At 46.0% G+C, this 26,304-nt stretch overlaps 1 protein-coding gene across 6 annotated transcripts in view; it reads right to left on the bottom strand.

Moving 5' to 3' along the window:
- The window catches only part of arel1 (apoptosis resistant E3 ubiquitin protein ligase 1), a 110,877-nt gene that overhangs the window by 6,991 nt on the left and 77,582 nt on the right, over positions 1-26,304 (bottom strand). For 5 of the 6 annotated variants that reach the window (XM_072493243.1, XM_072493236.1, XM_072493228.1 and 2 more), the window contains 11 exons: positions 23,408-23,485; positions 22,769-22,910; positions 15,029-15,150; positions 14,659-14,734; positions 10,762-10,871; positions 9,000-9,179; positions 7,287-7,412; positions 5,228-5,357; positions 4,358-4,416; positions 1,912-2,001; positions 1,281-1,456 (listed from right to left, as the gene is read on the bottom strand). In XM_072493243.1, coding sequence (XP_072349344.1) covers positions 1,281-1,456; positions 1,912-2,001; positions 4,358-4,416; positions 5,228-5,357; positions 7,287-7,412; positions 9,000-9,179; positions 10,762-10,871; positions 14,659-14,734; positions 15,029-15,150; positions 22,769-22,910; positions 23,408-23,485 — 1,289 coding nt within the window. Of the gene's footprint in view, positions 1-139; positions 251-1,280; positions 1,457-1,911; positions 2,002-4,357; positions 4,417-5,227; positions 5,358-7,286; positions 7,413-8,999; positions 9,180-10,761; positions 10,872-14,658; positions 14,735-15,028; positions 15,151-22,768; positions 22,911-23,407; positions 23,486-26,304 lie in introns of all 6 variants that reach the window. The other variant, XR_011938544.1, reaches the window with a different exon arrangement.

Here is a 26,304-nt window from a genome sequence, read left to right as displayed (position 1 = left end):
GCACGGAATTCAAAGTTAGCAAGAGGTATAACAAGCAATTAGGAAAGTAAATAGCATGTCGGCCTTTATAGCAAGGGGATTGGAGTACAGGAATAAAGAACTCCTGCTACAATTGTACAGGGCTTTGGTCAGACCTCACCTGCAATACACCTGTGCAATTTTGCTCTTCGCGTTTAAGCAAGGATATATATGCATTGGAGGCAGTACATGAAAGGTTCACTAAATTGGTCCCTGGAATTAGAGGGTTGTCCTATGAAATGAAAATGAAATGAAATGAAAATCGCTTATTGTACAAGTAGGCTTCAAATGAAGTTACTGTGAAAAGCCCCTAGTCGCCACATTACGGCGCCTGTTCGGGGAGGCTGGTACGGGAATCGAACCGTGCTGCTGGCCTGCCTTGGTCTGCTTTCAAAGCCAGCGATGTGAGCTCGAGTAAAATGAGCCTGTAGTCTTTGGGGTTTAGAAGAATGAGAGCTGATCTAATTGAAACATACAAGATTCTGAAACGGTTTGGATAGAGTAGACACAGATGTCGTTTCCACTGGCCGGGGGGATCTAGAACACAGGGAGAGATCTCAGGATAAGGGACCGATCATTTGGGACTGAGACAAGGAGAAATTTCTCCACTCAGAAGGTTGCGAATCTTTAGACTACTTTACTATAGAGGTTTGTGGATGCTGTATCGGCGACTAGGTTTAAAGACTGGGGTTGACAGACTCTAGCTCTCTCAGGGAATCAAGTGATATCTGGAGCAGTTGGGAAAGTGGAGTTGAAGTTCAAAGCAGCTATGATCGGATTGAATGGCAGAGGAAGCTCAACAGGCCATATGGTCCTTGCCAGCTCATGGGGTACCCTGCCCTGCTCTTCCATCAAGGCCTCCTCTTTTAGAGTGCTAGTATTAATGGGGAGAAACTAGATTTTCCAAATCCAGCATTACTCCATGCGTTGATAGTGTACTCCTATCTCACCCCAAATGAGTGCTTTTGTTATTGAAAATGGGATTCCATCTGTGTACTAAATGTGGAAACTTGTTGATCTGAGAATTTCTACCTCCAGCATACATAGGAATAGGAGTCAGCCATTCAGTCCCTCGAATCTGTTCCACCATTCAATGAGATCATGGCTGACCTGCATCCAAATTCTATCTGGAGGGGGAAGTGCATGGTGGCATTGGCAGTCGCTGGAAAATTAAGCATACACTTTTCTCCTGAAAAGCCAGAGGGTATATGCCACATGGCCACAACTGCACCACGGTGTATTCCTTATGCCTAACTACTTACCAAGTATGGGCTGTGGGCAAGGTACTCTGCGTAGGTGCTGCGATGATCTGAAAAGATGGGCACATCGCCACAAATCCTCCAGGAGGGAGCTGGGAAGAGCCTGTTGTGAACTGCAACAACCGAGCAAGCTCTTCCTGGGTGAAACTGGACACCACTGTCCAGAACCACTTCATTACCTGCAGGACAGCACAGTTTTAAGAATTCGGACTATCTTATTCACTACCAATGGCACTAATCTGGCTGCAGTTTTTGGTTGGTGAAGGTACCAAACCACAAGGCTTTATCCCTTAATATTGATGACAAAACAGCAAATTACCATTCCACAAAAGCCACCGACACACACACCTATTCCCATACACAAATGCAAGCAAGACTTGTACTACTCCAGACTAAGCTGACTTCTATAACAAACATCAGGGGCGAGCTACACCACAATGGTAATGCATATCAAAGAAAAGCAATTAAAGTGTATTGTGACAACGAACTTATACCCAAAGCACTATCTGGGGCTGTGCATTTCAAATATTTTATTTTATATTAAAATCTTTTGTTTGCCTAAAATACTCAAAAGCTCCAAGCTGCACCAAAAACCACATTATAGCTTCACATTTCATCACTATCAGGGGTTTACCTTCTCTCGGAAGTGCCAGGACCCTCCAACAATGACAGCATGCGTCTTGAAATCAGCGACATTGATGTTGCCGGTCCCACATATCAACAGCTGGGGGTCAGAACTCAATAATGAGAATTGAAAAAGTTCCATCGACTTGTTAAAAATTAAACATTAAAGAATAGCAAAGCAAAGTCAACACACAAACTTCATTTAGGAAAGATCGGCAGACTTGCTGTAATATTGCCCACAATCCCAGTATTGAACTGTGGTGGTACAGGGAGGGGAGGCTATTGCTCAAGGGGAAAAAAAAATAGAGGAAAAGCTGGTGGGAGGGTGCACTGAAAGAACAACATGTTCACAAAGGCTGTTTCTGTTATAATTGTGGGCAGAGGAATTTAACATTGAAAAGTTGGCAGGAGGTATAAAAGAGGGCAGCTTCAAAAGCCACTGATTGGAGGAAACACCTGGGGAAAGAGCTGGCACGATTCAAAGACAAAAGTGGAAATTGTGACTGCTGAAAATTGGAGAGAAAGAACAGCTACTGTTCCAGATGTCCCACTGTCTGGCTCTCTCCGAGACCATGGACAACCATTATTCATTTTCAGCTTCCAACTGTTGGACTTCGGTACCACACTGGATAAGCGCAGGATTTTAACCACTTATTGAGTAAGAACAAAGAAGCCGCAAGTTGCAAAAGTAGGGTGATGTGGATAAAGACATAGGGCGGGATTCTCCGCCCCGCCACATTTCCGCCCCGACCGGCCAGCGGGTTTCTCCGTTACGCCAGCCGGTCAATGGGGTTTCCCATTGTGGGGCAGCCCCACGCCGTCGGGAACCCCCCGGGCGCCGGCAAAACGGAGAATCCCGGTGGTGGAGAATCCCGCCCATGGTCTGAGAAACAGTGATGACAGAGCTAATACCACTCCTGAGGATTTTTGAAGAGGAATAGATTGAGAAGGCGGCACGGTGGCGCACTGCTGTCTCATGGCGCCGAGGACCCGGATTCGATCCTGTCACTGTCCGTGTGGAGTTTGGCATTCTTCCCGTGTCTGCGTGGTGCCACCCCCACAAGCCAGAAAGATGTGCAGGATAAGTGGATTGGCCACTCTAAATTGTCCCTTAATTGGTAAACAAATTATTGTGTACACCAGCACGGTAGCACAGTGGTTAGCATTGTTGCTGCACAGATCCAGGGTCTCAGGTTCTATTCCTGGCTTAGGTCACGGTCTGTGTGGGGTCTGCACGTTCTCCCAGTGTCTGCGTGGGTTTCCTCCGGGTGGTCCGCGGAGTTTCCTCCCACAAGTCCCGAAAGACGTGCTGTTAGGAAATTTGGACATTCTGAATTCTCCCTCTGTGTACCCGAACAGGCGCCGGAATGCGGCGACTAGGGGCTTTTCACAGTAACTTCATTGCAGTGTTAATGTAAGCCTACTTGTGACAATAAAGATTCTTAATTAATCTTTTTCCTGGAAGCATCTGACATGAATTTCTCCCGTCATGTGCGTCATTATGGCGAAGGCCCATGGCCAACAGTTAAGTGTGACACTGCTCGGAATTTAAAATTATTAATTAAATTTACAACAAAAAAAAATAGGTTGGGAAAATGTAAGAAACTAAAGCAACAGCAAACGAGAAGACTGAATTTAGCTTTTAACAAAAAAAAAAATTGTGAAAGTCACGATCTTGTATGTATATTCAGAGCAGTGTCACACCTAACTGCTGGCCATGGGTCTTCGCCCATAATAACGCACATGACAGGATAAATTCATGTCAGATACTTCCAGGGGACAGGGAAAGTTATTCGTCTCAGAAAGTCATGTGCATGTATTTCATAAACCTGAAGATAGAAGCTTGACAACAGACCAAGCCTCGCAGTCACAGAATGGTAATCTTACTTATCCACCAAGCACTTCAATTTAAAATCACCTACGCTGAGTATCATAGCATTTTACAGCTGCCCTCAACCTGCAAACAGACATTAAAAACAAAGTGCACTAAAACTCAACATGTTCTAAAGAGGCATAATGAGCTTGAAACATTAACATTGTTTCTCTCTCCATAGATGCTGTCAGACATGTTGAGCTTTTTTAGCACTTTCATATTTCCCGTATTTTGCTTTCAGATGAGCATGAACAAACATTGCTGGCACCAGTTTGCATTCAAAGTGCATTAGTGCCATCTAGTGGTATGAAGAGATTAGTGCGAAGGGCATATCTTGACAAATTTGCCAAAGCATTAGCCGGAAGGCAAAGTCATAACCAATGTTCCCTATAAACCTCATGCTTAGCCACACAGCAACCAAAGTGGTGCAGGCTGCTTACACATTGCCCCCCCCCCCCTTTAAGGCGCTGTACATTTAAAAAATACCGTATATTCAAAAAACAGGCCACAAACACGAAAAGAATTTAGGAGGGACATTGGTCACAGTGATATGGAATGAGTCACTTCATGTGTCATTACATACCTCCAATTCATTTTCATCAAATATAGCCAAGAGATTTTCTGGAATTAACTCATTCAAACCTACAGAAAACAGAAAAAAGAACTTGAAGCCATCATTTAGAGAAAAGTTTCCTCAATTCATATTTTCTTTTTAAACAGCACCATCACTTTGAAAGCAATTAATCAGCTGGAAACTCTCCCGGAGGTGTCCTGAAGGCAAGGAAGGTACAACAATTCCAGGTTTGTTCTTCCTGCTTGTTTCTTTATTCCACTCTTTTTTTTGTTGCTTGGCTTAGTGCTTATAGCTGGTAGACGGAGCATGCCCAAGTCACCGTCAATGCCCTTGCAGCTAGAAAGCACCAGATTACCCAAACATGCCTAAAAGATTCTTTAGCCTTTGCTTATTGCCTCCCCTCTCACCATGGCTATTTCAGGAAGTGAGGGCAGCGATTTAAACTTGTATCCCTCCAGATCCCAAGGCAACTGTTACTTTTCTCACCCACCTTCAGAATTCTTCTCTTCACCTCTTCCCGACACACGTGATTGAGCGCCAGAAGAGTATTTATCATTATCATTCGTGTGTTTTTCACAATCGACACTACACTTAGGAGAACACATGGCCAAGATGGAGGAGACAGCACTTCGCATTTAAAAAAAATATATCTGAGCCCGTCAGCCCCAACTCATGGGTCACAAACATTTACGGAACCCTGCTGTAATAAATGTTTATTTTCCTGTTGGAAGAAACTTCTCAATTTATATTGCTACGACTAAAAATAAAGATATCAAAATGTATTGTGGTACCCAATGCATGGATATGAACTCAAAAGGAGGAACGTGAATAATGTTTATATTCAATTTCTATCACTGCTGACGAGGTGTGATAACATACCTTTAAGGAAACACTCCACTTCCTGACGCACCTGGTTGGCCAGTCTGTACTGTGCCAGCGTGTTCAGGTAGAATATCTTGTTGTCATTAGTTACTGGTACCTGTGCACCTCCTGCTATCAGTTCTACAACCTGTAAGGTAGAAAATGAACCATCTCAAAGTGATGACCCAAACAAAGGATATGGTGAAGCTTTCTCATTGATACTGGCAGTAAACCCGGTGATTCCAGAATGGTATGTAGGTTCCAAGGTGCCAAGATAAAGCGCAGGTACAAAGCACTGAGTCAGGGAGGGGATGTTAGCCAGAAGTTGAGATTAAAGTTAAAACTCTCAATGTAACAGGTTTCACAATCTACAAAGGGTATTTCAAGAGTTAAGGGATTGATTTTAAAATACAGCATCTCAAATAAAGTAATATTAATATATTTTTGTGGCCACCAGACACAGGAATGGAAAGGTTAGAGAGGTAACATGCTGCTCCTCTAAAACAATGAATAATGGCTGTGGGTAATGTAATGACGCAGAGCAAGTAGATGCAAAGGTAGCGGAACACAAATACAGGTTCACTGTAAGAATAGAAAAGGGAACAGAAAATGATGAGGATAATTAGCTTTGAAGAAAAAGACCAAAAATGGCCTTTCGCTCAGAATAAGTGGAAGGAAGCATTAGCGAATGGAACGGAAAATGTTCAAATCAAGCACATTCCAGTTAATGAAATAAAGGAGTGCATTGAAGATTGGGATTATATCGGAATATAAAAGTCAAGTAAAAAGAATGAGCAAATACAGGAAAACTACGGAAGGGGAATTAAGGATAAAAATGAGAGAAGAGGAACTTGAAAGGCTTTTCAAAACAAATTAGTAACAATAATAAAGGTATGTTTCTCAGTCTGAAACATAGATGTGTGATGCTCCACAAATGTCTATATTAGGCATTACTTTTACTTAGGATATAGATAGACGATCAGGAGTTAGGAATGGAAGGGGCAATTTCAAAATTTGCTGATGACACCAAATTATTGGGAGAGGGTTTAGTATGGAAAATGTGAAAAAGGCAGCTATAAGGCAGGTGCATTTCAATGCAGAGACATGAAAAGTTATACACTTTAGAACTGAGAGAGAAAACATTTAGACATTAAATGGTTGGCATGCAAATATGTACACTAACAAAAGTTGGCAAGCGTAACAAGAAATCCTTGGTTTTGTGACTGGAATATAAAGCAATGTGATAATTGCGAACTTGTAAATGGCCTTAATTAGACTGCGGTTGGAGTATTATATAGAGTTTCTGGCAGCCTGTTTTAAGAATCACAGAATGATACAGCACAGAGAGACCATTCAGTCCATCGTGCCTGTGCCGACTCTATGGCAGAGCTATCCAACTAATCCCACTCTCCCATTCTTTCTCCAGAGCCCTGAAATTATTTACCAGTTCCCTTTTGAAAATCATTATTGAATCTGCCTCCAACATCTTTTCAGTAGTGTATTCCAGACCACAATATCGTGCTGTGTAAATAGATGTTTCATGTCACCTCTGACTCTTTTGTCTGTGCCCTCTGGTTATAAAAGGGATATAAAACCTGGAAAAATGCAGCAAGGTTCTCTAGGATGTTATCAGGAGCGATGGTTAGTTATGAAAACGGAATTAAGAAGTTGTGCCTTATTTTTACTGAAGGATTTGATGGAGGAGGTGCGAGTCGATAGAGAACTTCAAGATCATAAAGTATACAATAGAGTAAATAATGCTAAACTGTTTCCGTGAGGCAGTAAGAAGGCACAATGTGAGATTGCATAGCAGAGAGGGAGGCACGGTGACCCAATGGTTAGCACTGCTGCCTCATGGCGCTGAGGACACGGGTTCGATCCAGGCCCTGGGAATTTGCACATTCTCCCAGTGTTTGTGTGGGTCTCACCCCCACAACCCAAAATGATGTGCAGCGTTAAGTGGATTGCACATGCTAAATTGCCCCTTAATTGGAAAAAAATAATTAGATACTCTAAATTTATTTTGAAAAAAGTTTGCATAGCAGACCTATCAAGTGAATTTACTGAACAACTCTACCTTTTCCAAGTGACCCGACTTGTTATACTTTTCCTCAGCAAAAACAAGGTCCATTTCGCTCACATCATTTTTCAAGATGTAACATACTTTACTCTTGTAGTATTCTGGATCATCTGTTGCAAAATACTGCAAGCAGAGGCGATAAAACAGAGGTGTTGTGTAAATGTAATCACAAAGGTTAATATTCTGGTACTTGACAAAGCAACAAAGACATGGGGCGAAATTCTCCCGAAACGGCGCGATGTCCACCGACTGGCGCCCAAAACGGCGCCAATCAGACGGGCATCGCGCCGCCCCAAAGGTGCGGAATGCTCCGCATCTTTGGGAGCCGAGCCCCAACATTGAGGGGCTAGGCCGGCGCCGGAGGAATTTCCGCCCCGCCAGCTGGCGGAAACGGCCTTTGTTGCCCCGCCAGCTGGCGCGGAAATGACATCCCCGGGCGGCGCATGCGCGGGAGCGTCAGCGGCTGCTGACAGTTTCCTACGCATGCGCAGTGGAGGGAGTCTCTTCCGCCTCCGCCATGGTGGAGACCGTGGCAGAGGCGGAAGGGAAAGAGTGCCCCCACGGCACAGGCCCGCCCGCGGATCGGTGGGCCCCGATCGCGGGCCAGGCCACCGTGGGGGCACCCCCACGCCGCCTTGTCCCGCCGTAAAAAAGGTGGTTTAATCCACGCCGGCGGGACAGGCAATTTATCGGCTGGACCTCGGCCCGGAGAATCGAGCGGGGGTCCCGCCAACCGGCACGGCGTGATTCCCGCCCCCGCCGAATCTCCGGTGCCGGTGACTTCGGCAACTGGCGGGAGCGGGATTCACGCCAGCCCCCGGCGATTCTCCGACCCGGCGGGGGGGTCGGAGAATGACGCCCATGAACAGTGAGGTAAATTTGTTCTCATTTGGGTCACTGACACTATTACAAGAAAAAGGCATATTTAATGATTTCCTTTCCTTCTGTGTCAGCATTGAGCAGTGACATACATTTGTAATCTGCATCAACATCTAATCAGAAGCTAGTGAGCGATTTAGATTGGATGCAGAGTGCAAAGTAACAAATTAAGGCACGTGGTGAGAAATTTACAACCAACCCCCAACAAACTGGTTTCCAACAGACTAATCATTCTATTTTCAACTTCCATGGACTCATTTAATAGAAATAGAAGATTACATTTGAGTATAATTGATTAAAAGCATTTAAATCAACAAGCTGCGCTCTTATTCGAGCTGCTTTAATCTGAAGTTTCACATTCTGAATAATCCGCTGCTCCATCCTGGAGGCAACCATTGTTTCCATGGTATCGGGGTGCAATTTAAGGCTGGAGGAGAAGGAGGCAGAGAAAGAGAATCCATTCAGAATTAAAAACCTAGCCCTGTTAAACACTAATCAGGTCTGAGATTTATTGTACTAGGAGGGATGTTTGTGGGGATGGTGGAGGTCACATTGTTGGACAATTCAAAACCTGCATCAGGTCAGCCTGAAATCATGCGGGACTTGACACAAGTATATGCATCTTAAAATGAGAGCAAATTACCGTGGATGCTATAAATCTGAAATAAAAGTAAAAAATACTGAGGGGGTCAGGCAGCGTCTGTGGGGAGAGAAACAAAGCAAGACATTTTGCCATTAAAAACTGTTAATATTGTATATCTTCCAGTTCTGATGAAAGGCTATTTGTATTCCAAGGCCACTACAAGTACATTAATCAATAAACCCGATTACCTTATAGTGCATCCGGAGTCCAATAATTTGTGCCAAGAATGATCGAGTAAAGCGTGCACAAACCAGCTGTTTGTAAGCTCCACCTAGGGCAGATTCATATAAGCACTTCCCAACTACCTTTCCTGCAAACTCATACAACTTTAGTCGGAGGTGAGGTAATCGTTCTGGGTTTGGATGCACCTGAACAGGCAAAGAAAATAATTCCATTTTGTCATTAAGAAAATACATTTCCGCACAAAACTGAATATATTCTCAATAATCTAGTAGATAATCACTAATATGCTACATATGCAGAGTCACAAATTGGTACTTCCTACCTGCAGCAAGAGAAAAAGAACAAGCTTGTGTCTATTTGGTACCTGTCACAACCTCAGGCTTTCTCCAGGTTAGTCACTGTGGTAGTGTGTCATGAAAGTGTGTTTAATGTCATATAATGATTTTAATCCACCGGCTAGAAACCTTAATTGAACTTTGAAAAACAGAGACTTTTTAAAACAGAGACTAAAGGTGACTTGAACTCAAGCTAAAGATGGTTACCCCAATTTGCGTCACTGTGCATTCCACATCTCAATCCATTGGGATGGAGACAGCAGGCTGGATTCTCCGTCGGCAGGATCCTCCATTTCGTAGGCAGCGCACTCACGCACGGCATGGGGGTGCCCACAATGGGAAACCCCATTGGCTGGCTGCTGGGACGCAGGATCCCGCTGCCAGCGGGGGTGTGGCGCACTCGAAAATGGGTGTGGTGGTACCGACAATCCAGCCCAGCATGTCTGCAAAGATCCATCAAGGGCAATGACTTGGGGAATATCAGTGAACCACATGCTTTGTCCCATGCAAGGCAATCACATGAGGTATTCAACTTTTGGGAGACAAACCATGAAGCCTACTCGTTTAGATAATAGGACCCTAGCTGAGAAGAGGTCCCCAGATGCATTTATTTGAGCCATATGGAAATATCTTGAACGCAATTATTTTAACAACAGGGCCCTCGCTGTGAGAGGGTGGTTCCCAGATATGAATTAATTAAAGTTGCAAGGGGGAATGTACTGGTGACGACCACGTTAGAATCACTGGGTGATGGCGAGGTGACAGGTCCACCTTTTGTGCTTTTTAAGCTTCTGCTTTCCTTGCAGTAAGAGAGCAAGCAACTGAAACGCTGACGAGAGAAGACTGAGTGGGTCCCTCCTTCCTCCCTCCAGCCCTCGATGCAAGCTTTGAACCCTGTTTTCTGACTGTGACCACCCAGGGAAGAGTCAGACCGACTCAAAACGTTAACTCTGTTTTTCTCTCCACATACGCGACCACACCAGAAGGGCTTTTTCAGCATTTTCTGTTTTACTTCAGTCTGCATATTTAAATTGGAAGCATCAGAACCAGCAGAGGAAAATTGCAAGACCGAATTCCGCCTGAAGTCAGCAGAGTCATCAACATCTGACTGCAAGTTCCTTTTATTTTTACGGACGCTAATTTGTCCAACATAAGCTTCCTTTAAATAATGGAATCACTTTAAGTTCATTTCATGTAGAGCTCCTAAAGCCAGGAAAGAGGGGCTTTCCATGACAATACAGGAAACAGTGGCAAAAGGACAGAATTCTAGCTCAATGCATCACCCAATCAGCCTACCTATCACATTTAAAACATAATTCCACCCCCCCTCCCCAAAAGGAATACTATTTTCTCGGGCTTTAATAAGCAATCATTTATTATATGCTGAAATTAAATCTTACTTTGCAGAATTTTAATTGAAATATATACTCACCAGCCCCTGGTTATTGTCACTGAAGTGCATGAACAGGCCGTTGCTTTTGTCAAAGAGCGCTTTACATGTCAATTCAAACCATTCCCTGCGTGGACCACCCCAATCCAATGCTGAAAAAAGTACACAAATGCATCCTGAGATTCCTCCAGCATTATGCTAAGAAAGTAAGGTCACATTCTTCTCCAAGGTAAATATGGCACTGATATTGGAAAATTGTTATTAATGTACAAGTAGTAACTATGAAATCATATTAAGAATTAATTACTGCAATGAGGTGGGTAACTTCAGAATTGTCTGGATGGGCGAACTAAGATCACCTGAAAGGCTTCTCTCAAGCGCATAAAAATTGCGACCTTGCAGCAAAATGCTTTGGATAGCTGATAAATGTGACAACATAGCTTTAAGTGTGTATCTCAAGAAGCAGCAAGAGCAGTGGATGGAGAAATGCAAAGAGGATCTGGAACTGAATTGGATGGACTTTAAATTGGAATAAGTCAGAAGCGAAGACAGGTGCAAGGAAAGAGTTGTGGCAGATACATAATTAAATAATCCACCCTATCACAGCCTTCCCCTTTTATTTTTCCCCATCCTCCCCCTTTTCACTTATATCCTATTATATTTCTAACATTTTCCAATTCTATTGAAAAGCATTGACCGGACACATTGGGTAGAATTGTACTGGAGGGCGTGCGCCCCACCCGGAACAGTAATAAATCGCATATCTGATGTTGGGTGCACGTCCCAATATTATTGCACATTTGCCCGATATTTCGGATGGTGGGGCAGGTGTAGATCGGCAGTGGCGCCCACCGATAATAATGGAGATAGTTAAGGGGATTAAAATCCCAACAGACCAGAATTTAACCTTACCTGTGTGATCTTAAGCTTGTTGCCCAGTCAACATAGGCAGGCGGACCAACCAAATTTGATTTTTTTTTCATGCATGGGTGGGATAAATGGGGTTTGATGCAAACACTGGCTGAGGAATTAGGAGTTTCTGGGAGTGAGGTAAGGTGGTGTCTTGGAGCCTTGATGGAGTGTTTTCTGTGTTGGGTTCATCAGAGTGTGGAGCTCACAGGACATTGCTGTCTTCTGGCACCAGACGTTTGGATCCCTCCCGGTCATCCTTTGCACATGGGTGAGCCCCATTTGTAGATGGGTATTGTCTCCTCGGAGCAGGAGAGGAAACTAAGAGTGAGGAGGCCTGGTGGTCACAGGCAATCCCCGGCGGCAGAGGTGTAGGCACAGGGTGATCAGGACCATCAGAGGGGGGCAAGACCAAGCCCACAGAAGACACTGTTACCTTGCTGCGAGGGTGTACAGGCACCTTTCAGACTACCTTGCCATAGCCAGAGGAGGAAACTTTGGCGTTCAAGGGAAACCATGACAAGTATCTGCAGATGATTGGGCCAGAGGTAGCCCCCAGTTGTGTGGGTGGACAATGTCCATGGCTCTGAAGGTCACTGTGGCACTAAAACTTTATGTCTCCGGATTGTTGTGGGTAATCAATGTTGAGTCTCCCATACAGCTGCATCCGGCTGGTAACTGATGCCCTATTCAAAGTTGTGAAAAGATCCATTCATTTCAGCACAGACAAGGTCAGTCAGGTTGAGCGGGTACGAGGATTTACCACCATTGCAGGGTTCCCCTGCATCCAGGGTGCCACTAATTGCACCCATATAGCCATCAAGGCTCTGGTGCCAGAAGACAGCAATGTCCTGTGAGCTCCACACTCTGATGAACCCAACACAGAAAACACTCCATCAAGGCTCTCTGCTGCTCCAGTTCACCTCAACGGTTGGTTGATTGGCGACAAGGGTTACCTGTTGAAAAGGTGGCTGATGATGCCGGTCAGGTCACCGGAGGAGAGATACAACCACTGCTCTGTATCCACAAGGATGGCGATACAAAGGACTATTGGGTTGTTAAAGAAAAGTTCACATGCCTCAACCGATCCGGGAACACCCTGTAGTACTTGCCCGAGTTAGTGTCGTTCATTGTTGTTGTCATGACATGCTGGAAGAGAGTTAAGGTTTCCAAGGCTACAGAGGAAAGATTTGCCACACGACCCCTACCCCGGGAAAGCGCACCAACCTGCGTACCTCCAGCCCAGCCTAAGCCCCCCGCTAACCCCCACCTTCCCTGAAAGACTGCCTTTGGCACCCTGGAAGTAAGTGCAGAGAAGGAATTCAGTCCCTTGCTCCCCCGTTTGGAGTCCACAGCACCTGGTCCCCACTTTTAAAGACTAGTACCGATTGGCACCCACGGGACTCCCAGCTAGGGGAGTCAGGAGCATCCTGGGAGGCTGCAGCATTTCACTTTAATCTTGCCCATGAGATTGCAATGGTTGCTAATGAGTTCCGGGTTGATCTCAGTAGGGGAGCGGGCCGGGAGACTCATGATGGGTTTGACATCTGCCAGTATCCCATTTTGGGCCTCACACCTGATTCAACGGGTCAGTGGGAATCCTGGCTCAGGCTAGCCGTCTTGGAGAATCGCCCCCCCCCACCACCAGTGACAGGTCGCTCATGATCATTGTGGCTATATTTCTTCTGTAACTAAATGCAGAGCCCCATTGAGTGCTGAAACCTTTGAGTACCTCCAACACCATACAATATTGCCCCCAACTCGGACAACCCCTCAGAGAATTGAGAATGTTTCCTCTGACAACTGATCCTTTGATGGACCAAAGGCTGCAGATTCATCCCTGCAGCATGGAGGCGCACAGACATGTGTACTCGGAGACTTCCTGGAACCCTTCCTCAGTGCCTCATTCTGCACACTGCCCACTCGGAACTCACCCGTTCAGAGTGCAGAAGGTCTTTGAACCTTTTCCAGCTCCAAGTCCAGGCTTGCTAGACCAGGCATGGCTGCTGACCTTTGCTGCACTTTGGTCCAGACCTTCTTGGTTTTAATGAGGCGACCTCCTCCTTCCATCCTTTGGCTTTAGGATGACCCCGCCCCCTTTCAGTAATAGCCTCCAACAGGGCTCGAAGGAAGTCATCAGGGAAACGAGGGGCTGGTTGGTTGCCGGAGCTCCCCTCCCACCTGCTGTGTTTCCTGCAGTGGCCACGGATTAATTAACCGCATGTGGACACCGCTTCTAAAGTTGGCAGCAGGTCACCATTGGACACGGCGCTTGGCGTGTCCCTGCCCCGGTGGCCTCGCATGCCCAATGCGGCCGCTAATTTACACTGGCTGCCACAATACTGCAATTTTCTATTGGATTTGGGCAGGACCAGGATTCACAGTTGCTCTCAATTCCATCGCCAAGTGCGCACATCAAGCATTAAATTCTACCCATTAACTCTATTTCTCTCTCCACAGATGGTGTGAGACCGACTGAGGATTTCCAGCATTTTCTGTTTTTATTTCAGATTTCCAGCATCTGTAGTATTTTGAATTTGTGCAGGCATAATAATGAATCAGCTGGGCTACTCTTATGCAATTCATAGAAGATATTTATATAGTAGCAAATCCACAAGCAGGTTTCCTTCAGGATCTCTAAACTGAGATCGCAAACAAAAGTCACAGAAAAGGGAAGACAAGAGTAACTAACACACATTCACACCAATAGAGCAGAATTGATATTTTATTGCCGTACTACTTTCCTTACTGTTTCTTAGTACAACGCTGTTAATTTGTACTGTTTTGTGATGTAATATAGGTACATTTTGTGGGTTAAATCCAAAGGGAGAGGGCTAACAACAGTAAAGTTCTCAAGGCAACTAGGTTCTGTGAAATCCCACAACGTCCAAAGCAAACCTAGTAAAATCTCAGTCATATCAATTTATCATCACAGCACACATTTGTCAACCTTGATCAATTAGCTTTTAAAGCAAGACGGGTTTGTCCCATTCAAGCATTGCAAAATTTTGATCACTCTTTAGTACTGACCTTCTTCATCCTGAAAGATCACCTCAAAATTCCTGCTCCAATCAGAGACTGAGAAGTTTCGTGTAGCTTTCAGGGACTAGTGGGTGCAGAAATTTAAATCAGGGATTAAAGACAAACTAAGTTATAATTAGAATTGCTGTCAAAGTTAAACATTTTGAAGTTACACATTAGATTAGATTCCTTAAATTACAATGCTCTCCTGTCAGATGAATGCCTGAACTTACACACTAACGGAACGCTCCTATATTTGGTGAAAAACAAAAATGAAATAATGGACGACATTAAGGAGAAATTGTTCTGGACACTGCAATTTGTAGAAATAACCTTACTTAGCAGAGTATATAGATCTCAGACAACACATTAAACTCACCGACTCAAGGAAACTGTGGCGGCTGACTTTTATGGCAATCTTTGCATGTGATCGCTTCATGTGTATTTGACGAAGTTCCCGCTGAAAGAAATTCACTTTGTCTTGGAAGGTTTCAGAACCGCCTGGGAGAGACGCAAAACAAAATGCTTTTATATAATGAGAACATACGAAACGAGGGCAAATGGCCCCCTTGAGCATGCTCTTCCATTTAATACAATCATCTAAGTTCTGCCTCAACTCCACTTTGCCTACACACTTCCCATATCCATTGATTGTCTGAGAGACCAAAAACCTGTCTATCGCAGCCTTAAATGTACTGAACAATGGAGGGTCCACAACCTTTTGGGTCAAAAATTCCAAAGATTAACAATTCTCCATGTGAAGAAATTCCTCCAAGTCCTAAATGATTGTCCCCTTATCCTGAGCTCATGTCATAGTTATTGAGTAGTACAGCACAGAAAAGGCCCTTTGACCCATTGAATCTGCACCGAAAATAACCACCCCTAATCTCGCACTAATCCAATTTACCAGCATTTGTCCCATATCCTTGAAAGTGATGGTGTATCAAGTGCTCATCCAAATGCTTTTTATAGGTTGAGGCTTCCAGCCTCCACTGCCATCCCAGGCAGCACACTCCGACCCCCCCGCCGGGTCGGAGAATGGCCGCTGGCCGCCGTGAATCCCGCCCCCGCCCCCGCCAAAGTCTCCGGTACCGGAGATTGGGCGGGGGCGGGAATCGGGCCGCGCCGGTTGGCGGGACCCCCCGCTCAATTCTCCGGCCCGGATGGGCCAAAGTCCCGCCCAGAAATTGCCTGTCCCGCCGGCGTAAATTAAACCTGGTATTTACCGGCGGGACCAGGCGGCGTGGGCGGGCTCCGGGGTCCTGGGGGGGGCGTGGGGCGATCTGACCCCGGGGGGTGCCCACACGTTGGCCTGGCCCGCGATCGGGGCCCACCGATCCGTGGGCGGGCCTGTGCCGTGGGGGCGCTCTTTCCCTTCCGCCTCCGCCACGGCCTCCACCATGGCGGAGGCGGAAGAGACTCTCCCCACTGCGCATGAAACTGTCAGCGGCCGCTGGCGCTCCCGCGCATGCGCCGGGGGGGACTTCTTCCTTTGTCACCTCACACTGGGTTTGGCCGTAAAAAATTTCCGTTGGGGCTCTCGATAAGAGCCCAAAGGTCCGTTGAAACGGGAGGTGCCGAAACGTGCGGCTTAGCTGGTCATCGCCTCAACCGGAAGTCCCCTTCATTGCAGTGTTAATGTAAGCCTACTCATGACATTAATAAAGATTATTATTATATTATACGGGTATAGCAAGCAATTTGGAAAGCAAATAGCATGTTGGCCTTTATTGCAAGTGAATTGGAGTACAGCAATCAGATGTCTGGTTGGAATTGTATAGGACTGTGTTGCGACTATTCCGAGAGCACTGTGCACAGTTTTGTTTTCATGTTTAAGGAAGGATTGCTTGCATTAGAGGTGTTACAACAAAGGTTCACTAGATTGGTTGTCTTATGATACGAGGCTGAGTAAATTAAGCTAATGGTCTCTGGTGTTTAGAGGAATGACAACTGATCTCATTGAAACAAATTGCGAAGGGGCTTGATGGGTGGACATTTGAGAGGTTATTCCTTCTTTAGAGCAGAGAAGGCTGAGAGGGATTGATGTGTATAAGATTATGAGGGGTTTGTACAGGGTTAATAGGAAGCAGCTGTTCCCCTTGGTTGAGGGGTCAATCACAAGAAGGCACAGTTTTAGGGTGAGGGGCAGGAGATTCTGAGGGGATTTGAGAAAAAACATTTCAGTCAGAGGGTGGTGAGAACCTGGGGCGAAATTCTCCCCCAATGGCGTGATGTCGCCCAAATCGGCGCCAATCAGACGGGCATCGCGCCGCCCCAAAGGTGTGGAATGCTCCGCATCTTTGGGGGCCGAGCCCCAACATTGAGGGGCTAGGCCGACGCCGGAGGGATTTCCGCCCCGCCAGCTGGTGGAAATGGCGTTTGTTGCCCCGCCAGCTGGCGCGGAAATGCGGCGCATGCGCGGGAGCGTCAGCGGCCGCTGACAGTTTCCCGGCGCATGTGCGGGAGCGCCAGCTGGCGGGGCAACAAACGCCATTTCCGCCAGCTGGCGGGGCGGAAATCCCTCCGGCGTCGGCCTAGCCCCTCAATGTTGCAATCCTTCCTTAAACATGAAAACAAAACTGTGCACAGTGCTCTCGGAATAGTCGCAACACAGTCCTATACAATTCCAACCAGACATCTGATTGCTGTACTCCAATTCACTTGCAATAAAGGCCAACATGCTATTTGCTTTCCAAATTGCTTGCTATACCCGTATAATATAATAATAATCTTTATTAATGTCATGAGTAGGCTTACATTAACACTGCAATGAAGGGGACTTCCGGTTGAGGCGATGACCAGCTAAGCCGCACGTTTCGGCACCTCCCGTTTCAACGGACCTTTGGGCTCTTATCGAGAGCCCCAACGGAAATTTTTTACGGCCAAACCCAGTGTGAGGTGACAAAGGAAGAAGTCCCCCCCGGGTGTGGATGGAAAGGAGTGACAGCAGTGTCCAGATTGCGGAGGATCCTCTGGAGCAGCGGCAGGGAAGAGAAGGGAGAAGCAAGATGGCGACCGAGGGAGCCCAGATGGTATGGGACCGGAACAGCAGGAGTTCCTCCAACGATGTGTGGAGGAGATCAAGAAAGAGGTGCTGCCGCCGATGTTACTGGCAATCGAGGGATTGAAGGAAACACAAAAGGTCCAGGCGATGGAACTCCGTGGAGTGAAGGCAAAGGCAGCCGAGAACGAAGACGAGATACAGGGCCTGGTGGTAAAAACGGAGATGCACGAGGCACTACATAAAAGAGGTGCATAGAAAGGCTGGAAGCCCTGGAGAACAGCTCGAGGAGGAAGAATCTAAGGATTTTAGGTCTCCCTGAAGGGACAGAGGGGGCTGATGCTGGGGCGTATGTGAGTACGATGCTCCATACTCTACCAACGGGCCCCCTGTACGATGCTCCATACTCTACCAACGGGCATCACTGAAAGGATAAACGGGGGAAGTCGAGGTCAGCCAGAGTTAGGAGGGGTAGATCCGTGGAGATTTGCTAGTCCGATGGGGAAAGAGTTTTCCTTCTTCTCCCACGTCCATAAAGTACACTCCCGGATAGACTTTTTTGTCTTGGGAAGGGCGCTGATCCTGAAAGTGGCAGGAACAGAGTACTCGGCTATAGCCGTTTCGGATCACGCCCCACATTGGGTGGATCTGGATCGAGGAGAGGAAAAGGAGCAGCGCCCACTTTGGAGATTAGACATGGGACTACTGGCGGACGAGGGGGTATGCGGAAGGGTGAGGGGATGCATCGAAAGATACCTGGAGGTCAATGATGGTGGGGAGGTCCAGGTGGGGGTAGTATGGGAAGCGCTGAAGGCGATGGTTAAAGGAGAGCTGATTTCCATTAGAGCCCACAAGGGGAAAGAAGAGGGTAAAGAAAGGGAGAGACTGATCGGGAGATTCTGAGGGTGGATAGGCAATATGCGGAGGCCCCCGGATGAAGGGCTACACAGGGAAAGACAAAGACTACAGACAGAGTTTGACCTGCTGACCACGGGAAAGGCGGAGACGCAGTGGAGGAAGGCACAGGGAATACAATATGAATATGGGGAAAAGGCGAGCCGGCTGCTGGCCCAACAACTTCAAAAGAGGGGAGCGGCGAGAGAGATCGGAGGAGTTGGGGATGAAACGGGAAAGATGGAGCAGAGAGCAGGGAAAGTGAACGAGGTGTTCAAGACATTTTATGAGAGGTTGTATAAGACCCAACCCCCGGAGGGGAAAGAGGGAATGATACACTTTTTGGACCAGCTGGAGTTCCCGAGGGTGGAGGAGCAGGAGGTGGCAGGTCTTGGGGCGCAGATTGAGGTCGAGGAGGTGATCAAAGGAATTGGGAATATGCAAGCAGGGAAGGCCCCGGGACCAGATGGGTTCCCGGTGGAATTTTACAGGAAGTATATGGACCTGCTGGCCCCGCTTCTGGCGAGAACCTTCAATGAGGCGAAGGAAAGGGGGACACTACCCCCGACAATGTCGGAGGCGACGATATTGTTAATTCTGAAACGAGACAAAGACCCGTTGCAGTGCGGGTCATACAGGCCCATCTCCCTCCTAAACGTAGACGCCAAACTGCTGGCCAAAGTGATGGCGACAAGGATAGAGGAGTGCATCCCAGGGGTGGTACATGACGACCAGACAGGGTTTGTTAAAGGGAGACAATTGAACGCCAATATACGAAGGATGCTGGGGGTGATGATGATGCCCCCACCGGAGGGGGGAAGGCAGAGATAGTGGTGGCGATGGATGCAGAGAAGGCATTCAATAGAGTGGAGTGGGACTATTTGTGGGAGGTGCTGAAGAGATTTGGGTTCGGGGAGGGGTTCATTAGATGGGTTAGCCTCCTGTACGGGGCCCCGGTGGCAAGCGTGGTTACAAATAGGCAAAGATCGGGGTACTTCCGATTACATAGGGGTACAAGACAGGGGTGCCCCCTGTCCCCGTTACTCTTCGTGTTGGCCATTGGCCATAGCGCTGAGGGACTCTAAGAAGTGGAGGGGGGTGCTTAGAGGGGGAGAGGAACATTTGGTGTCACTATATGCAGACGATTTACTGCTATATGTGGTGGACCCAGTAGAGGGGATGCCAGAGGTAATGCCGATACTTAGGGAGTTTGGAGAGTTCTCGGGATATAAATTAAATATGGGAAAGAGCGAGCTTTTTGTGATGCACCCCGGGGAACAGGGCAGGGGGACAGATGCTTTGCCGCTGAGGAGAGTGACAGGGAATTTTCGATACCTGGGGATTCAGGTAGCCAGGAACTGGGGAACCCTACACAAACTTAACCTGACGCGACTGGTAGAGCAGATGGAGGAGGACTTTAAGAGGTGGGATATGGTGCCTCTGTTATTGGCAGGCAGAGTACAGGCGGTCAAGATGGTGGTCCTCCCGAGGTTTCTTTTCGTGTTTCAGTGCCTCCCCATCCTGATTACTAAGGCCTTTTTAAAAAAAATAGATAGGAGCATTACGAGCTTTGTATGGTCGGGAAAGACCCCGAGGGTAGAGGGGGTTCCTGCAGCGCAGTAGGTACAGAGGGGGATTGGCACTGCCGAATCTGAGTGACTACTATTGGGCCGCCAATGTGTCGATGGTGCGTAAGTGGATGAGGGAAGAGGAAGGTGCGGCGTGGAAAAGGCTGGAGATGGCGTCCTGTAAGGCGACAGCGCCGCTACCATTCTCCCCGAAAAGGTACAGCACAAACCCAGTGGTGGTGGCGAGCTTGAAGATCTGGGGGCAGTGGAGACGACACAGGGGAGTGACGGGTGCCTCGGTGTGGTCCCCGATAAGGAATAACCACAGGTTCGTCCCGGGGAGGATAGATGGGGGATTTCAATGTTGGCAGCGAGCAGGAATTAGGAAGCTGAAGGACCTGTTTGTGGACGGGACGTTTGCAAGTTTGGGAGCATTGGAAGAAAAATATAAGTTGCCACCAGGGAATGCTTTCCGGTACATGCAAGTGAGGGCATTTACGAGGCAACAGGTGAGGGAATGTCCGCAACTCCCGACGCAAGGGATCCAGGATAGAGTGATTTCGGGGGCATGGGTTGGAGAAGGTAAAGTGTCGGAAATATACAGGGAGATGAGAGACGAGGGGGAGACGATGGTAGAGGAGCTGAAGGGAAAATGGGAAGAGTAGCTGGGGAAGAGACTGAGGAGGGGCTGTGGGCAGATGCCCTAAGTAGGGTAAATTCCTCGTCCTCATGTGCCAGGCTTAGCCTGATTCAATTTAAGATTCTACACAGGGCGCATATGACGGGAGCAAGACTGAGCAGGTTTTTTGGGTGGAGGATAGGTGTGGGAGGTGCTCGGGAAGCTCGGCGAACCACACCCACATGTTCTGGTCGTGTCCCGCACTGCATGAGTTCTGAAAGGGTGTGGCAAGAGTGGTCTCAAAGGTGGTGGGGGTCCGGGTCAAACCAAGCTGGGGGTTAGCTATATTTGAGGTTGCAGAAGAGCCGGGAGTGCAGGAGGCGAAAGAGGCCGACGTTCTGGCCTTTGCGTCCCTAGTAGCCCAGCGTAGGATTCTACTTATGTGGAAAGAAGCGAAGCCCCCGGGCTTGGAGGCCTGGATAAACGACATGGCAGGGTTCATAAGACTGGAGCGAATAAAATATGCGTTAAGAGGATCGGCTCAGGGGTCCACCAGGCGGTGGCAACCGTTCCTTGACTATCTCGCGGAACGATAATGGAAAAACAGAAAGTACAGCAGCAGCAACCCAGGGGGGAGGGGGGAGGGGTATTATCCTGTGTTTTTGTTTTTTTTGCCAGTTGTTGATATTTGATATTTGCTTTTTGTCTATCTCTTTTTTTTCATTTGTTGGTAGTTTAATATATTATTTAAATAACGTTTAATGCATATTCCTTTATTATGTTGTAAAAACGGAAAATCTCGGTTTGAAAAATGTCAATAAAATATATATTTTTTAAAAAACACTGCAATGAAGGTACTGTGAAAATCCCCTAGGCGCCACAATCCGGTGCCTGTTCAGGTACACTGAGGGAGAATTCAGAATGTCCATTTGATCTAACAAGCAGATGTGCAGGGTAGGTGGATTGGCCATGCTAAATTGCCCCTTAATTGGAACAAAAGTATTAGCTAATTCTGAATTCTCCCTCTGTGTACCTGAACAGGGTCCGGAATGTGGCGGCTAGGGGCTTTTCACAGGAACTTCATTGCAGTGTTAATGTAAGCCTACTTGTGACAATAAAGATTATTTAAAAAAAACAATCCATGCAATTGGATTTGTCCTTATAGTGGGCTACAGTGATCAATCACAGAACAACTATGCTGACAAATTGCTGTCATTATCTCAAGTGGAATAGGTAACACTAATCAAAGTTCTTTAAACTTATTTAAAGTACGCCATCCAAAGTACATCTTTCTGACAATGCAGTGTGCCATTTAAACATTACCTAATGTTCCAGTTTCAATTATGTGTTCAACTCCTACAATTGGAACAATTTAAAAGAACAGAATACATGATAGACAATAAATTCCAATGACCAGTTTACAATGTGTGACCAATTACAAACCTGTATAAAACATTAAACGCTAAATGTCTGAAGCAACTCTACAGATATTTGATACCAAGTATTTTATACGGGAGGGTAAGAATGAACTGCAGAGGCAGAAGATAGCTGAACACAAGGGAACAGCAAAAGTAAGTGTAGACTGGTCTCAATGAAAGCAACCTTTTCTTTTTCTTTAACAAATTACAATTTTCCCTTTCCTCACATAGGTCTCTTGTGCCCATTTATATACAATAGTCCTGAGGCAATGGGACAGACAGCAGTAACTTGATCCAGCCCCATGAAGATGCGATTGAATGATTCAAAATGACTCAACTGCCAATTTTTCTTCCTTTTCGCACCCTAATAAATGCCTAGCCACCACTTGGCAGCTTCTCAAAGTTCATTCTCTGCCTGACCTGAAAACATGGGCACTTTGCCGGACCGGAATCAGGGGATGGAATTCTTATCCAAGCAGTATTTGGCATAGTTCTGATGCTAACGTGTCCTCTTTGGCTGTCAAGTTTGATTTTTCCTCGAGTTAACAGCAACACATTCCTTCTCTCACACACACCTCCACAACAGACAAGTACAGGAGTTGAAGGTTTTGATCATTACCAATGTTCTTATGTAAGAAACGGATAAATGTTGCTGCCATGATGTTTCTTTCTTTGCAGCTGAGTTCCACAGGAGGTTGTATCCCATCATCTACCACTAGAGTCAGGAACTTATGCACTGGGTCTGGACCATGGTAGAAAAACTGAGAAAATAAAAGGCACTATATTATTATTATTTTCCTTCAACTTTACCTGTTCACTTCTGTATTTTATCAAAACTATTGACTCCTGCTGTGATTCTACTCCAGGACCTGTTAATCTGCCAGTGTCGCATCCAAGCAGCTAATCTGCGTTAGTGTGTCTGAGCAGTAGCAGAGTGTTTAAGTTGTAGTGGAGGGTGGGGAGAATCACAATTGAATTTGACTCTGTCTTCGCTGGGTGCCTACAAACAGTGGCCAGCCAATGAAAGTTCACTGGACTATGATGAAGACTCATAACACCAGTTAATTCTTCCCATCGATCCGTGATGGGGGGTCAATTGTAGAGCCTTCCTGCTACCTTAGCTGAATTTAGCCAACTCTCAGAAATTAAACATTGGATCGATCAGGTCAATACACATACACAGCGTACCACCTCGCTCGCCCTCACCGTAACATGACGTAATTAAACATTCCATTGTCAGTGCAGACTCCAGACCCACCTTTGTTCCCGGGCATACTCTGAAAGTGAAAAGTCTCCAAGGGATGATTTTCAGGTAAAACTCCTTCACTGAGAATTGCTGGAAAACAAATATTCGGTTTACTGTTCTGTTTACACCAGCTGCCAAGTACATTGCTGCAAAATGCTTAGTGATTGTATTTTAAGCATGTTACGGTGGAGGGCAAGAGATGAGAGAGATATCACAAGCTTCCAAACAGTGACTTTCTGCAGGGGATTGCTAGGCCCAGTGGCGGGTACAGAAGAGCGAGAAGAGGCTATGAAATAATAGGCTGCAGCAACCCTGGTTCGACGGAAGTGAGAGAAAAGAAAATTCAAACCGCTGGGATTCTAGCTCCTGACTCTTCAGCATCACTCCTCATGAAGGCATGCATATATGGGAGGTGAAGACAAGTTCAAACTCAGTTACAATGGCCTTAACAGCCAAATAGCTTCTTGATCCCGATGATAAATTGCCAGTTGGATAAGTTGCCAGAGGCTGAATGTTTTCAAGAGAGGAGAGGAAAAGACAAAATTTGGCAATAACTTATAAACAGGATGCTCCTTAGCTTATCAAATGGGGAAAGTTCTGCATTACCTGAAGATAAGGGAGACTTGACCTAAGGGAGGCTAGAACTGGGGGACTCAGTTTAAGAATGAGAGGTATCCCTTTTAAGGCCGAGGTCAGGAGAAATCTTTCCTTCAGGGATCATTTGTCCCTGAAATTCTCCTCCTCAGAAAGCAGATGGAGACTGGGTCATTGAATTTCTTCAAGGTCTTGTAACCTAGTTAAGGTATACAAGATTGGGAGGGACCTAGATAGAGTAGACAGGAAAGACCGGTTTACCCTAGCTGAGAAGTCAATTATCTGATTGGTGGAAGGATTAGAGGAAACATGAGGAAAAGCCTTTTCATTCAGAGGGTGGTCGGCGTCTGGAATCATTTCCTGAATTGGTGGTGGAGGCTGAAAAGCCAACTAATTCAAAAGGTATGCACCTGAAGTGTTGTAACCTGCAAGGCCTCAGACAGGTGCTGGAAAGTGGAGTTAAAATGAGTGGCTAGTTTATTTATTTTTTCCTTTACTGGGGGCCAGCACAGACACGACAGGCTAAATGGCATATTTGTGCCATAGCTTTCTGCGGTTCTTTGGTTCCTTTTCCTTCATCTCTACTCATATTATCTTAATTTCACAACCCTTCAGACTTGGTAAAGTGGGGCAGCAGTGTCACAGTGATTAGCACTGTTGCCTCACGGCACCGAGGACCCGGGTTCGATCCTGGCCCCGGGTCACTGTGGAGTTTGCACATTCTCCCCGTGTCTGCGTCGGTGTCACCCCCACAACCCAAAAGATGTGCAGGGTAGGTAGGTTGGTCACGCTAAATTGTCCCATAATTGGAAATTCTAAGTTTATTTTTTTAACGTCTTGGTAAAGACTAATAATGATTTTTGAAGCTTTAAAGGCTTGTAGATTTTTGTCTCCACGTTTTTAAATTGTATGAACACACCATTTTCCACACTCAAAAGCTTACACATTGCCTTGGCCTGCATCTGAAACTATTCCAATGAGCTCACCTCAGGATTGAGTGCAGTTTCATTGGAGTCTAAGTAATACCCACCATAACCAATTAGAAACCATTCTAATATATCACAATTCTTGCTATTTTGGTCCAGAGGAAAGTTTCAGATTCAGTTCTACCTTAATATTGCAATAAGATTAAATGCATTTCATATGCTGTGAATCCTGAGGAATACCCAGGTTAGATAACATTTTGATACATTACAATAGTGACACTTCAAAAGTACTTAATTGGCTGTAAAAGTAAAATATTTTGGAACGTGAAGCTGTGACAGGCACTATATAAATGCAAGTCCTTCTTTCTTTCACTTCCTTGTAGCTTGAATTGAAAGTAGAATTAAGAAAAAACAGCTGCTTAACATGCATTCAGCTTCAAAATCTATTTGAATGGAAACTAGACAGTATGCGAAACTGTGCTTTGCCTCACTAAACTGCTACGGTACTTTGTCTCCAATGTAATGACCCATGTGCTTTTGGGGGCGAGCCTATCTTTATGTTGTGGTGATGGTCCCTGTAAGAACCAGATTTCTCAAAAAGAGGATTTCTGGCAGAGCACCTGGCATTCAGTAAATGATCCTGTGACCAGGTTGTCTGGGAGATAAACAACAGAATCGCAAAGAGTCAACCGGAAGTTAATTATAAAGGTGAGCAGAATGTGGGTGTGGTTCTGTCTTAGAACCAGCCTGGTGCAGCAAACATCACTTTCAGGGATCACAGTGTGTTGGTGAAAAGCGTTTAAAACTCTTGTTAACTAAAAGACTTCCAATAGAGAGTTGATAGCTAAGCAGAGAAGAAAAGGAGAGAATATTAGATGCAAAACCCAGGAGTTAAAGAATAATAGAACCAGGCTAGCAAAGCCTGTGTTGACTGCGAAGTCTACTAGTGAGGGGTTCTAATCTTGATGGAAGTAAACAGAAAGTCCAAGAAATCTCAACCCTTGTGTAACTTTGAAATAATCCTCAAACCAAGTGGTCAAACTGCCAATTTCTGCGGCATATCTGTTGAGTTACTGGGAGGGGTGGGGTGTAAGTAAGCGTGTGGAAAGAAATTTGATTAGGGCACTTTAGATCAGATTAGTAATGGTGTTCAGTATACTTTTAATATCTTTAACGTAACCAACTATTCAAGGTGGAGTAATGTTTTTGATCTTGGTGGAGTAAAATTCTTAAATTGTGAATCTTGTGGTGTCATTTATTTGGTAAATGCCTGGGTTTTCGGATTCTAACAAGAAAGCTAAACCTGTTACAAGTCTCTACCAAGATCATAACACAAGAGACATGCTCCAAAGCACCTGCCAATATTACTATTGAGCTGCTCGATAAGAA

The sequence above is a fragment of the Scyliorhinus torazame genome, chromosome 2 (assembly GCF_047496885.1).
Source record: "Scyliorhinus torazame isolate Kashiwa2021f chromosome 2, sScyTor2.1, whole genome shotgun sequence".
Taxonomy (NCBI): Eukaryota; Metazoa; Chordata; class Chondrichthyes; order Carcharhiniformes; family Scyliorhinidae; genus Scyliorhinus; species Scyliorhinus torazame.
This window is presented reverse-complemented; position numbering and strand designations above follow the sequence as displayed.